The sequence below is a fragment of the Gadus morhua genome, chromosome 11, assembly GCF_902167405.1.
Source record: "Gadus morhua chromosome 11, gadMor3.0, whole genome shotgun sequence".
NCBI classification, from domain to species: domain Eukaryota; kingdom Metazoa; phylum Chordata; class Actinopteri; order Gadiformes; family Gadidae; genus Gadus; species Gadus morhua.
The window spans coordinates 28,493,600-28,508,599 of NC_044058.1; the positions used below are offsets into that span (position 1 = coordinate 28,493,600).

Sequence of the window (15,000 nt, forward strand, 5' to 3'; positions counted from 1 at the left end):
AAGCCTTTTCTTGGACCACAGCCGAGGTCCGCCGTGCAATAGGTTCCAAAGCGGGGTTAAACGCACGGCTGGTCCGGCCCTTCAGGTCTTTATGTTCCGTCACTAACCTCTGTGCGCTGTCCTCCGCAGGTACATGGCCATCATCCACCCTCTGCAGCAGAGGATGTCAGCCACAGAGACCAAGGTGGTGGTGGGGGTGATCTGGGTGCTGGCCCTGTTGCTGGCCTTTCCCCAGTACTACTACTCCAACACCATCGCACTCCCCGGACGAGTGGTCTGCTACATCGACTGGCCCGAGTACAAGCTCTGCGACTTCAAAAAGATGTGAGCCGTTTTCCCGCCTGCCTCGTTCTCTCTCTCTTCCTGGCTGCTCCTTGAACCCTCTCGCTGGCGAGGTGACGTGTCACGTGCAGGCTGTTGATTGCCTTGGGAGGGAAGGTGGGCGGGGAGGATAGGGTTTGCGTTGGGTGCGACTGGAGAGGAGCGTGAGTGGGAAGGAGTCGATTTGTTGTTTTGAATTTGAGGCACAGCACCGCGGTGGTTCTTTCTGAAGAGACGAAGGTCCAAAGGCAGTATAACTTCTGAGCCTTTCTTTTGAGACCATTTACGCCTGAAAATCGGCAATTCTAAATTTCTTCTTCTAACAATATATATATTTTTTTTTTTGATGGTTTGAAGTATACTCTTATACGGAGCCCCTCTGGGGTCCCATGATAGAAAAGAAACCTTGATGTGTAAATCCCCTCTCTTGGATTCCCAGTCTGTGCGCCCGTTTTATATAAAACCGTTCCTGTTCCCACATGAAGCATTGGGACGGCGAACGAATATCTGAATCAGACCGACATCTATACAGTATGAATATAGAAATAATATGTAGTTGAAAAAACAAAGTTATATACTCTCGGTTGAGTTTACGGACACCGTTGGGAAACAGTGGTTGCAGCTGCTTTTTGTCATGCAGCTACTCTATATAAAGATAAACACTACATTCAGTCATTCATACTGTAAAGATCTGAATCAGATAGTTGTTTGTCTTAGAATACTTCAGAATACTTGCTGTGTAGAAAATAACAAATCAGAGGGAACGGATTTAGAAAACCGTGCGCACGGATTGGGAACACAAGAGCACAGATTTATCGGTTTTAAAGAAAGCATTGAGGTGCGGTGGAAGCGACTCTGTGCGTAAGTTACCACCATGGCTTATTCGCAACTCTTCAAAGTTGTAACAACATGTCAGGATGCAGATCCATTGATGCAAGCACCGGTGCGGACTCCCCGGCCAGTCAATCTTAAGCGTCATCCTTTAGAGGAGGATCTCTATTTTTATCTTGGTTCGGCCATGAAAGAATCGTGGCTTTGAAGTACTTTCTTGCAATAAATGTCCATGGGCGCGCTCAGTCCGGTGCCACCTGCAGTAAAAAGCCTCTATAATGATGGGTTTGTATAAAACATAAAATATGATGACAAACTCCTCTCATGGGATCCAAAGAAAGCTTTCACTGTTTATCAGACCAGTGCCGGTGGAGGGGCATCAGGAAAAACGACTAGCCAGGAGCTCGGAGTCTGTGGTTCTAAGCTTTAGAGTTATTGCCCTTGATCAAAAAGTGAGTCTTCCCTGGATTCAAAACAAATCGCTGCCTTTAGTTTTTCCTGCCAGCAGCCGAACGCCATAAATCCCACGCTTTTCCTCTCTAGTAAGGGCAAACAAAGGCAAAGGCAACACAGAGAATGTTTCCTCTAATGCCTTCTTCAAGTTCATTTCTAAACACTGGCTACGGAATGGATGCCTTTAGAGAGAGGAAGTAACCTTGAGGGTCCCTCTAAGATATAAACAGTGCTTCAGTCAGAACGCAGGCATAGCATCTGTTCTGCCTAGCTCAACATAAGCTTTATCAACCTCAGCGGGGTTAAAAGGAACGGCAACATGGACGTACCTTAAGAAGATTTAATTTTCATTTCCCTAATGGCCGCCAGACGCTTTGCAGAAAGACTCTATTTGCATGGAAGTCGTTGGAGCCAAACATGCCCATTTCCTTCCACTTTGAGCTCCTCAATTAAGCCTTCCTGTCCTCCTTCAATGCAGACAGGCAGTGAATGGAGATTCAGACTTAAATGGTATTCCGTCATTGTTTTCAGTTTGATCAGCCATGGCAACGACATACATGCTTATGCGTAGCGTCGATGTTACATTTATGTTGTATATTTAGCCATATTTTTTAAATTATAAGAAATGCATCTAATAATCCACTCCAGATATCAATGAAGCACCTGTTCTACCAAGGACCACAGACTTCTATCAACAGGGTCAGGTGGGTCAGCCACACAATGATCAAAAAGCTCTACTTTCACTCTCCTAGCCTCCCTAGAGACAAACGTGCTCCCACGCCAGTTCACCTTCACAAGGTCGTACCTTACCACCGGGGGGATGCTAATGAGCCATTCCCCAAACATGAAAAGCTCAAAACAAAGTAAAACGCCCCGTTCAAACAGACTGGAGCTCATCCACCAGCAGACTTTATATGATAATCTCAAATTGGGTTCATGAGAATACAAAAACCCAACCACAGAGATCTCTGTCGCTGCGTCTCTGCATGACAGAAGCTCTTCCACCGTGGCTCCCCGTCCCAGCGGGGAGACGTCTTGGCAGAGTGAAGACAGGAGATGAGCCCCCGGCGGAGCGATGCGATGCTGCGGGCCACGAGGCACGCAGAGAACCCCCTGTTGGGCCCACACACCTGCTAAGTGGCTCTATCTGCTGGGGCGGGGATAACACAGGAGACGCACACATAAACACATAAACACACACACACACACACACGATGCGTCTCTTTTATGATCGCTAAGCAACCGTTGCAGAGCACTGAGAACACGTACGGGGGTATACAAGACACACACACACAATCGTAAATACAAAACACGCACATTCCTACGCACAACAACAGAAGGAACAACATAGATCCAATCACGACTCTCTCGCTGCTCATCTCCCCCCCTCATCAAACCTGTGTTTACCCACCCTGCCAGACAGGATATTGCCCTCCCCACCGCCTCCAACTCCTTCCCCCGTCCACCAAATTAGCATCGCAAAACAAAGTTTACTATTCCCCTTGGGGGGGATCGGACCTGGGGATCGGGCAAGGTTGTAGCCATCACCTGTTCTAATGGAACCAATCAAGGTACCTGACTCCTCCCCCTACCAGCTTACCCCCCCCCCCCACCCCTTCTTTGATTGACACATATGATCAGGCGCCATCTGTCCGTCCGGCACACGCCCCTGATGCTGGTCAGACGACGCCCCCCCTCGACACCCGTGACCACATAACTCCAGCCGGAGGAATTTGCGGGAGCAAGGTCTCAGAGGAGGTTATAAATACAAGGAACAAACCTAACAGTGCCAATGCGATCACGTTCGTGGCCACACACACACACACCATTGACGGGGACTTTGTGATAGTGATACCCTGCTACCTCACATTTAGATAACGCCGTGACGTGCTGCCTGGGCTGCTGTCGCCAGGTTACGGGGCAAACTTTATGGTCCATGAGCAAGGACAGAATATGGTCTCTGACGCTCACACTGATGTGTTTGACTTAGAGCCCAAGCAGGGCTCTGTGGAGTCCAGATGGAGAGGTGCGGTGTGTGTTAAGGCAGGTGGAAGACTACAGCAGCTCATTGATTTAACGGTGTTAAGACCCACCAGCGGCTCACCCGGGACGTCTGATTGCTCCCCAGAAGCACTCGGCTCGCTACTCAAGGAGTGCGTGTCTGTGTCTGTTGTGGGATTTCCATATAATAGTGTAGCTGAACTCGATTGAACCCAACCCTGTGTTTTGGATTCGCTGGCCAACTTTAGAGCAAGCTCAGACAGTTTAGGGAATATATTCCTTGAAGACAAATCCTTTTACTTAAACCGTCAGGGTGTGACTGAATAATTGTTGAGTGTTTGTGTGCGTGTTTAGGAATGACTGAGTGTGTGTGTGTGTGTGTGTGTGTGGAGGCTGTGTGAGTGTGTGTGTGTGTGTGTGTGGAGGATGTCGTGTGTGTGTACGTGTGTGTGTCGAGGGTGTTTTGCGTGCGTGGAGTGTGTGTGTGTGTGTGTGTGGAGGATGTCATGTGTGTGTGAGTGTGTGTGTGTGTGTGTGTGTGTGTGTGTGTGTGTGTGTGTGTGTGTGTGGAGGATGTTGTGTGTGTGTGTGTGTGTGTGTGTGTGTGTGTGTGTGTGTGTGTGGAGGATGTCGTGTGTGTGCGTGTGTGTGTGTGTGTGTGTGTGTGTGTGTGTGTGTGTGTGGAGGATGTCGTGTGTGTGTGTGTGTGTGTGTGTGTGTGTGTCCTCCCCTAGCGCAGTGTCCCGTGCTGCGTGTTCATTCCATGCTGCTTCGTCCACTATGTGCAGCGCGGCCAGCCTGTGGTGTGTCAGGAGGAGACAGAAGCTTCTCCCTCTCCGGGCGGTCCACTGCATCCCCCATCCTCAGAACACAGTCCCTGGCCGCCACTACCCTAGCAGGGTGCCAGCCACCGCCGAGCTCAGCTTTACACCAGGGAAGAAACTGGCTCGGGACAGCAAGCAAGGGAGATGATTCAGACGATCAGATTGAGAGCTGACAGAGGGGGGCTTTGGAGGGGATGGAGGTGAGAGTGATGGAGGTGTCCAAGGTGTACGAGGATGGAGGTGAGGGGTGGAGGCGATGACCGAGGTGTTAGAGACCAGGATTGAGGTGAGGGGGGTGGAGGTGAACAGGGGTTGGGGTGACAGAGTTGACAAGGAAGGGGTTTGAGGGGAGGGGCTGACCGATGTGTTAGAGACAAGGACTGAGGTGAGGGCGGTGGAGGAGGTCCCTCCGGGAAAAGGATCCAAAGGTATTACAACACGCAAGCCACCGTCACCCGTCATCATCCCTCACCTCCATCTGTGGGAACGGAGAGAAGAGTCGACAGAGGAAATCCTAATGAATTACAAACGAGGAGTACCTGTTCCCCGCGTCCGCTGGGGTCATCATCGCTCTATCATCGCTGTGCGCTGAGAAAGGCTAACCTATTAGTGAGCTGTGACAGCCAATTTCACACATGTCTGACAGCTCAGAGAACGCGGCAGGCTGCGCTCCCAGGCGTTAAGGCAGAGAGGCAGAGACGGAGGAACGGAGAGAACAGAGAGAGACCAAGGCAGCGACAGATTCTCTGTAGCGGCATCAACGCCCCGCAAACTATTTCCATTCTAACACACTGTGGAGATCACACCTCTCAGCTCAAACCCTGCAAGGAAGTAAAAATACAGACGCAAGCACACCACAAACACAAGACGTTCCACACAAAAGGAGTATAGCTAACCTGCCAAGCGGATTACTCACGCATATATCCCCTTCTCTGTGTTCCAATGGCTCCCATTCGTATTTGTGTCACGAGTGGATGAGAGCCAACGTCAATATTGTCCGAATGGATTTCTTTCTGGGTTCTTGGGGGGGGAAGTACTTCTGACAAAGTACTTCTACTTTGTCAGAAGTACTTTGTTTTGCGGTTTCTGCCCAAGACGGGCAGAAACTCTGTATTGAAGCCTTGGAAGGGCTCACAAACTCTGTATTGAAGCCTTGCACTTTGTGATATACGTTATATGTTTTCGCCGGTGCACACTCCAGCTAAGTGCTCTGCTCCAGAATCGGGATAACAAAGTTGATCATTTTTGACAACTTATATTGGTAGTGGATGTTTTAGAGTAGCCGGATAGAGTGGTTCTTTCAATGTCTTCATCGTGAACTGTGTTCCTCTCGTACGGAGGAAGAGGGGAAATCAAGAGATCAGACCGGAGGGAAGGAGAGAGGACAGGGAAGGAGGCTAGAGGACACACAGCGGGAGGAGAGGAGATGAGAGAAGAGGGATAGAGAGGAAACGAGAGAGGAGGACAGAGGAAATGAGAGGTGAGGAGAGGAGATGAAAGGGAGGGAGAGGAGAGGAGAAGAGATGGTAAGAGAAGAGATGAGAGGAGAATAATAGGAGATTAAAAAAGAGAAGAGAAGAAGGGAAGAAAGGTGAGGACGGAGAGGAGGAGGAAAAGTGAGATGTTAAGCAGAGAGAGAAGGGAGGAAACGGAAAGCCAGGTGCATAAAGGCATGGCTGGAGAGGAAATTAGAGAATGATCGAGGTGAGAAGAAACGAGGGCTGAGAGGTAAGGAGAGAAGGAGTGAAAGATAGGTAAAGAGAGAGAGGTAAGGAGAGGGAGAGAGAGAGAGGTAGTAAGGAGAGGGAGAGAGAGAGAGGAGGTAAGGAGAGGGAGAGAGAGAGAGGAGGTAAGGAGAGGGAGAGAGAGGAGGTAAGGGGAGGGACAGAGAGAGGAGAGGTAGGGACAGGTACAGAGAGGAGAGGTCAGCAGAGGGAAAGCGAGAGGAGAATGGAGAAGAGGAGAAAAGCCCAATATTATCAGGTGCCAGCAAGGTGACCACTGTCTTTCATTTTTATTATTAATTCCATTCCAGGTCCCACAAACACGTTTGTATTGTGCATCACAATACACACAAGCACACCAACACCCAATGTGGGTTTTCCATTTCTCATGTGCAGCTTCACGGTACACGGCCTCGCGCTGCGGCGCGGCTAACTCCTGGCGGCGGGTCTCGCTGCGGTAGGGGCTGCAAGGTGGCCTATTGTCTGCCCCATGAAAGGCAGGAGAGAGGCAGCCCGGTGGCAGCCACCGCTGCCCCCCCGCTGAGCTGTTTAGGCTGATTAGCATAATTGCAGTTAATTGCCAAGCAAAACGACCCTGCCGGCTCCACGGGACACTGTGCCCAGAGAGAGAGAGAGGGAGGAGGGCGTTGTTTCACTGCTGAGATCGCGAGTAGAGGGTGGGTGGTTCGCGTATAGGATGGTGCACAAACACACTGAATGGGTTTATTGAATGCACTATTTGAATGCATTATTTATTATGATCTACCATTTATTTTACAAAGCATTTTGCAGTGAATGCAAAGAGATACATGCCCTGGAGGAGATGGTATGGGTTAAAAGTCACCGGACATTCAAATTGGATTACACGATCCACGAAGGCTCTGTGAAGTTACACTGGGGATACACACACACCTACGCACACACAGGAACATGCATTAGCATTACCACTGTGCTGTGATCGTGGGGAGCGAATCATTCGATAAATACAGAGACTGTCACGATTCATCATTTCAAGCAGGCTTTAAATCAATCTGACAGTTGGGCTGAGCGTTCTCACCCCATCCCTAAACCCCGAGGTCTGTAAGCGTCAGTAGTTTAAACACTTCAAAAAAAACACGTTGTCCTCCATCACGGTTAAATGGACGGATTCTGGCCGCTACCTTGATTCACTGTGGAACTTCTCACTCTGCTGTGTCGGAGTTCTCATGTCAGCCCCTGGTTAGAGTGGTCATTCAGGACGACACTGAAGGAAAATAAAACATCTGTACTTTGGTACGGATGGACTACGTTTTGGAGTATGAATTTAAATGTATGAGTCATTAACGTATTTTATTTTGATGTGCAGTTACACATTTTATCTATTTTATCCTTTATGCTTTATCCCTCCATGTTTTATCTCTGTTATCTTAAGTGATGGTAGTATGGTGTGTTTCCTAATCATCAGATGGCCTTAAAGTAAATCATGACCACAAACTAAACTACACACACTAAAGTGGACGTACACAAAGGTGACAGAGGGAGGAGGGTGGGCTAAAGGGTAAGCAACCCTGAGGAACCAGCCAGAGTTACTCGATTGTGAAAGCACCCAACGGAAACAAACCAACTCCTCCATCCAGAGCCGCTCACCACAAACACCAGATTTGTTTTCTCCTTCTTGTCACAGCTGATTTGGTTCCATTGCTCAGGGGTCAGGGAAGTGACAGAACAAATATGACCAAAAATGCTTCTAAAAATAAATGACGTACCCTAACTTGAAACGCGACAGAAAGCCCCCAGGTCTTACTCAGCCTCTGCGTCCTCAACGTCCTAACCCTGACTCCGTGACCCTAACGTCTTGACCTTATGACCCTAACGCCCTGACCTTATGACCCTAACGTCCTGACCCTGACCTTGTGACCCTAACGTCTTGACCTTATGACCCCTAACGCCCTGACCTTATGACCCTAACGTCCTGACCCTGACCTTGTGACCCTAACGTCTTGACCTTATGACCCCTAACGCCCTGACCTTATGACCCTAATGTCCTGACCCTGACCTTGTGACCCTAACGTCCTGACCCTGACCTCATGCCCTTGACCTCATGACCCTAACTTCCTGACCTCGTGACCCTAGCGCCCTGACCTCATGACCCTAACGTCCTGACCTCGTGACCCTGATGGCCTGACCCTAACGTCCTGATCTCATGACCCTAACGTCCTGACCTCATGACCCTTGCGCCCTGAACTCATGACCCTAACTTCCTGACCTCGTGACCCTAACGTCCTGACCCTGTCCTCATGTCCTTGACCTCATGACCCCAACGTCCTGACCCTGACCTCCTGTCCTTGACCTCCTGACCCTGTGCCCCCAGGTACTACGTGTGTGTGGTCATCCTCATCTACTTCCTGCCTCTGGTGGTGATGGGCTGTGCCTACCTGGAGGTGGGTCTGACTCTGTGGGCCAGCGAGATCCCGGGGGACTCCTCCGACCGCTATAAGGAGCAGCTCATCGCCAAGCGCAAGGTTCGCCGCCCTGGGGGTCGGTACGGGGAACCAGGGATTGTTTTCTCTTGCCTGCCTCTTCTCTTTCCTCTCCTCTCAGTCTGTTTCCCCTCGTAGTGTGTTATCCGCCCGCCACCATAAGTTGATTTCCCCGGAGCGCGACGATAACCCCAATCAGATCCAAATCCAATCTAAGGGCTCAGTCTTTATGTTCCATCAGCGCTCTTCCACTCTGACGTTTACTCTGTGGTGAGGTTCTGCAAAGGGGATGTTGTTTCGATTGTTTTGAAAGCCTCGCCCTAAGTGAGGATTATGTCTAGATATACCGCCCGCCTAGCTTATATTTACCCTCACCTAATTTACGAGGAAAGGAAGAAACTATTTTACTCCATAAATGTCCAGAATGGAGACAGTATCCTTGAGTACTTGAGTATAATGGCGGTATCCTCCTAATGAAGTGGTGTAACGAGATACTCTACATGGATAACTACGTTAGAATCCACTTGTTAACATAACAAACACAACAAAAAACACAACCAGTAACCGCAGATGTTCCTTGTTTTCGGGCATCCTTCCAAAAAAACAACAAAAGATCATCATTGTTCGAGGGCTGCAGCTGCATCTGAAAGTCACCAATTCACACAAGCAGTAATCACATTACCATCCCATCAGGCTTTATTAGCCAGGCTGCGATCAGAAACAAGCAGAAATGTTCACATCCGCAACCACGTTTTTTCCCCTCTTCGCCGATTCATCATCACAGGTATAAATGTCACCAGATTTCATAATCCATCTCTCTCGTCCGTCTCCCCCGTCTCTCCTTGTCCTGCTTACTCTGTCGTCTCTGGCCGATCGTCTAATTTGTGTGCAGCTTGTGTTCCCGTGTTCCTCTGTCCTCCATTCTCCACCACCTCACCCATCCTCACCTCATGTCATTTTGTCACCCTGTGTCTCAACAGGCGTCATGAAGAGGGTTAAAACAAGATCACCTGAACACACAGAAAGGGGTTAAAGCCAGGGGGATACTTTGAATACACTACGCATATTCTACCGCAGTCGTTCCAGTTGGTGATTCCACTAATAGGCTTTGATTTGATCTCATCTGTAATCCGATTTCCCTGAAGGTTCAGGTTTGCCATGTGTGGCATATTAACATAAATCTGCAAATTACAAATAAGTCGACCAGGGAACCAAAAAACAATGAGTTTGGGGTTACGACGTCAGCGTGGAACTAACCACCAGTGGTTCCAGCGATTGCAGACTCACGCATTGGCAACAGTACCCCACTGTCAGAATGACTATACCAACTAAGCTGTGACCTAGTTTTGACTCAATTGTTTCTGAATCCTGTCCCAGGTGGTCAAGATGATGATCGTGGTGGTGTGCACCTTTGCCATCTGCTGGCTGCCCTTCCACGTCTTCTTCCTGCTCCACGAGTTCCACCCTGAGATGTTTGAGCAGCCCTACATCCAGCAGGTGTACCTGGCCGTGCTGTGGCTGGCCATGAGCTCCACTATGTACAACCCCATCATCTACTGCTGCCTCAACGACAGGTCAGTGCGCCTGTCACTCAGCAGAGAGACGGGGAGGGCAGACACCAGACAGAAGGTTGAACAGACGGAGACATACAGGTGGGAGGGGTGGAAGAGAAGGACTGACACATGCACACACACACACACATAAACACAGTCGTCTCCATAACAGTTGGTTGGCGTGGTTACAGGCGGTTGCACTGCAGTTCTCTCTATCCCAGAGTAAAAGAAGAAGAAACGAAAAGCCAGTTCTGAGCTTGTATTTGGTATATGGAGATTACACAGATGGGCGGAAGGACAGGCGGCCACACCGACAGACGGACTCCAAACCCTCTGCGTCTGTTTAACCGTGATGTGATTTGGCAGCAATGTGCAGAAAGCAGTATACACACTATGTTTAGAAGCCGGCCAGACCCAGGCTGTGTGCTTGAGTGCTCTGCTGGCTCTTTGTGGAACCAAGTCAGCCTGTTTGCAGGAAAATCCAATGTTCCCTTCTCCGAGAGAAGCTGGATGCACAGTGATACATGCTCTCCTCCAGGTAGGAGAGACGGATGGCTCTGTGACCTTTAACGGGGTCCTGTTGCCACGAGGTGTGACAGCGAGTTGTCATTCCAAGCCATTTACAAATCCATCACATACGTCACATGCGGGAGTGTTCAGTCAGATGTATGATGGACAGATCGAACTCAAACTCCCGAATTTCATACACCTCTCCCACGGATGTCAGATGATGGGCCTTGTGCATTGAAACGGCTCACCACAACGAGCGCCTCCGTGTTGGAACAATAGGAGCTTTAAAATGTTATGGGAGTAGTTCCTATTGCGAGACGTGCTAAAACAAAGTTTCCATTAGCCTAGCTTTTAGTATATTTACGTTGATTTAGGGTATTACAATATTGCGACTCCCTTGAGTCCTCTAAATATTGGGAAGTACCGACAGCAAAATCTCCCATGATGCATTCTGATGTACGAGCCCCATAGATAATGAATAATGAATGAAATAATGAATAAGTCTCACACAGAGTTGTGAAATAGGGGCCCTTTTAAACGGATTGAATGTCAGTACGAACAGACAGCCTCTTTGTGAATGAGTGATCAGGCTCATGAGTTATTTAACATCCATGTCAGCAACAGAGGCTTCCAACCATCTTCCATCAGTCCTTTACACCAGTAGCCTCGAGAAACCATCTTGATCTCACACGCTCTCATCCCAGCTTCTTGATGAAGATCAGACTGGTCTCGCTCCAGTTTAAAACAACTTTGAACACCCAAAAAGTGGGGGGACCCATCAGCGCCAGGGGGGCAGGGAGCTTCGGGTCAGAATGCGCGCAGCAACGCAGTCTGCAGAATCCCAAATACGGTGACGCCCGAGGAAGGCTTGGCCGTCGACATTCCAGTCGTTTCATAAAGATGGAGGAGACTGAATAGATCTGAATTTCAATGAACATTTTTCTCATCTTTTGTTTTACTTCCAACTGGATTTGTCCAGAGCAAAGATAACAAGAGAATCACTTCAATACTCTATCTGGTTGGCTGGACTTTTTTGAACGACGTAAGACCGGCCCATTTGTGGAAACCGATGCCAATTCGAGGCCTGGCTCGTAATGAGCTACGCCCCACTAGCGCTGGCGTCCACATTTCGGTTTTGAAAGTCAGTTTCAAGCGGAGCGAGGACAGCCTGGTCTTCCGCCAACACGGCGGTCTCATGAGGCCGCACGCACGGAGCCAACGCCATTTTGTGCCTCGCTCTTTTCCTGGGGAGAAGCACTTCAGCGCCGCTGTGGACTGAACATAAACAGCTGGCTTCACATGCCCTGACTTGTTAGCATTCCTGGTAGAAGGATGAAAAAAAGAAAGCCTAGCCATGAATTTTCTGATTGCTTTGTGTCTCCTAATAAAGGAAGTGGTAAAGGGTGGAGGAGGCGTGCAGGCAGGTGGCCGAATGAGGGACATCCCCTGACACAGGACCTCTGCCTGGGCAGACGCATCTTGGCCGCGCACCAATCTCTGTGGCGCATAGACGCTCATGGTCCCCCCCCGTCCCCCGTCCCCCGTCCTCGTCTCTCGGTCTCATCACACGCTCACCATGGAGACCGGGAGGCCGGCTCGGAGTGGCGGACGGGGATTGCGTCTGCCGTACCAAACACACGGGCGGCAAAGCTCCTCTTTATTGGGCCACATATTGGAATTCAAATGGGCGACGAGCTAGGCAGCGTCTCTCTGCCCTCCCTCACCTCCCCCCCTCCCCGACACACCGAAGACTCCCCCCCCCCCCTCCCTCCCTCCCTGTGCGTGTACCTACGTGTGTGCACGTGTGTGATACCACCTGTCTGTATTCACGTCCATGCACGTCCGCTATCCATGCTTGTATTGATGTGTGTATCTCCCTGTTTGCTTCTCTGCGTCCCCCCCCAGGTTCCGCGCGGGCTTCAAGCAGGTGCTGGGCTGCTGCCCGTGCGTCCCGCGGGGGTCCTACGAGGGCCTGGAGCTCAAGTCCACCCGCTACCTGCACACGCAGACCAGCGTGTACAAGACCAGCTGCATGGAGACCAGCGTGTCCACCGTCATGCACCAGGCCGACGAGGGCGACCCGCGCGCCCGGAGGGCTGGCCCCGGCCCCGCCCCCGCCTCCCTGGGCCCCCCGGGGGCCGCCGGCGCCCCCCACGGCGGGGGGGCCGGGGGGAGGGGGAGGGGCGGGGGGCCGCGCCGCTCCTCCCTGGACCTGGCCTCCAACGGGTCCTCGTCCCGCAGCGTCTCCAAGACGGTGTCCGAGACGTCCAGCTTCTACTCCAGCCACAACCTGCAGGAGTAGGGGCGGAGCCTGGCAGGAAGCACAGGTGTGTACAGGTGTGTGTTTGTGTACAGGTGTGTGTACAGGTGTGTGTGTGTGCAAAGGTGTGTGTACAGGTGTGTGTATAGGTGTGAGTACAGGTGGGTGTACAGGTGTGTGTGTGTGTGTGTATGCACAGGTGTGTGTACAGGTGTGTGTACAGGTATGTGTGTGTGCACAGGTATGTGCAGGTGTGTGTGCAAAGGTGTGTGTACAGGTGTGTGTGTGTACAGGTGTGTGTGTATGCGTGCACCGGTGTGTGTATCGGTGTATGTACTGGTGTGTGTTCGCTGTGTGTGTGTGTGTGTGTATGTGTGTGTGTGTGTGCTGGTGTGTGTACTGGTGTGTGTTCCGCTGTGTGAGTGTGAGTGTATGCGTATCGTTGCGTGGGTCGGTGTGTGTACTAGTTTGTGATACCACTGCTGCGTCAGTGAGACAGAGACAGAACCACGACGATGAAAATAACCGGCGTGAGTTAAAAGATAAAAGGGACTACAAACGTGAGCGGAGAGAACCATGAACAACGTCACAAACGCATTCACACGTTCACACGTCGCACATCCTCACGGCCATCATGCTCCTTTTAAAGCCGAGCGCTCGCCCCCCCCCGTCCCCCCGTCCCCCCCCCCGGCCTTTCTACGCACGGTGTGACGTGGAGGCGGTTCGCACGTCCCCGCGTGCCTCTCACCCCCCCCCCCCCACCCCGCCGCCCCGCTGGAGACGGAGCCCTTGGGAATATGAGAGTTGTTTTTTTTGGGTGAGAAGCGGCAGGAGAGCGGGGGGGATGGTCTTCGATGAGGTGAGAAAGAAGAGAAAATCCACACTGGCAGTGAACACTGAGGGGGTTTTCTTTGTGTGTGGGGGGGACGTTATCACGGGGTTCACTACGTACAGGTTCCCATAGGGAAGGGGATTTGCTTTGTTGTGTACGGGGAACGGGTTAACCTAACAAGTGTTAGTGCCTGCCGCTTGGTTCCGTGAACCTCCTTACTCTAGCGACAACGATATATTGTGTCTCTCTCTCTCTGATGTTTTTATTGTAGAGCTGTCAAGCGATTAAAATATTTAATCGTGATTAATCGCATTAATGTCATAGTTAACTCACGATTAATCGCGTTTAATCGCAAATTATTTTTCTATGCTAAATATCCCTTGATTTTTTTGTCCCAGAATTCTTCTCATTTTAATTATCTTATCAACATGGTGAAGTGCATCGGCTTGCCTTGTGCAAATGATTTTTTATTGATAACAACATTGGCATATACTGATCAAAACAGGACGATACAAAAAAAGAGCCTATAGTGCAATTAAACGACTGCTTTGAACAAATGTCATTTGAACATAGCAGTCAGGCTACTGCTTCTATGTTTTGAGCCAAAGAAAAAAAAAAATATATATATTTTTTTTTATTTTTTTTAAATAAAACAATTGCGTTAATCGCGCGCTAATTTTTTTAACGCCGTTAAAATTGGTTTGCGTTAACGCCGTTAATAACGCGTTTAACTGACAGCTCTAATTTATTGTAAGTCGCTTTGGATAAACACGTCTGCTAAATGCCCTAAATGTAAAGGTAAATGATTAGGTAACAAACCTACTTTGTAGTCCACTCACTCCATGACATCTGACGCTGCGACGGGGCCCAGAAGGAGACGTCAGAGCGCTGTGTGTTCACGTTAGGCTGAGCATGGACCCCGACTGTCCCAAGACGGAGAGGCTAGCGCCGAGCACAGCCGTCGGCGACGTGTTCAGAGGCTGCCTCCCTGTATCGACGAGGCAGGAATAAACGATAAAAAGTAGAGAGAAAATGAATTCACGACTGCCAGTATGTAATGGTGCTATGGGCATCGTCTGTGAAGATGCCGCGTATTCAGTTTGGACTATTCATTTTGTAATCCACAGACACTGTTATACAAAGGGCCAGAGTGAATTCAGATGATGTCATTAGTTGCAGGTAGGGGCTCGGGCAACCGGCTCAACGAAGCCTACAACTAGGCTGTGGACACT

At 50.1% G+C, this 15,000-nt stretch overlaps 1 protein-coding gene across 2 annotated transcripts in view; it reads left to right on the top strand.

Moving 5' to 3' along the window:
* Window positions 1-15,000, top strand: part of tacr1a (tachykinin receptor 1a) — a 33,527-nt gene that overhangs the window by 11,521 nt on the left and 7,006 nt on the right. Inside the window, exons 2-5 of one of the 2 annotated variants that reach the window (XM_030371567.1) lie at window positions 130-324; window positions 8,505-8,655; window positions 9,991-10,187; window positions 12,582-13,013. In XM_030371567.1, the coding sequence (XP_030227427.1) occupies window positions 130-324; window positions 8,505-8,655; window positions 9,991-10,187; window positions 12,582-12,978 (940 nt within the window). In that variant the 3' untranslated portion in view covers window positions 12,979-13,013. The remainder of the gene's footprint in view (window positions 1-129; window positions 325-8,504; window positions 8,656-9,990; window positions 10,188-12,581; window positions 13,014-15,000) is intronic. The other variant, XM_030371566.1, reaches the window with a different exon arrangement.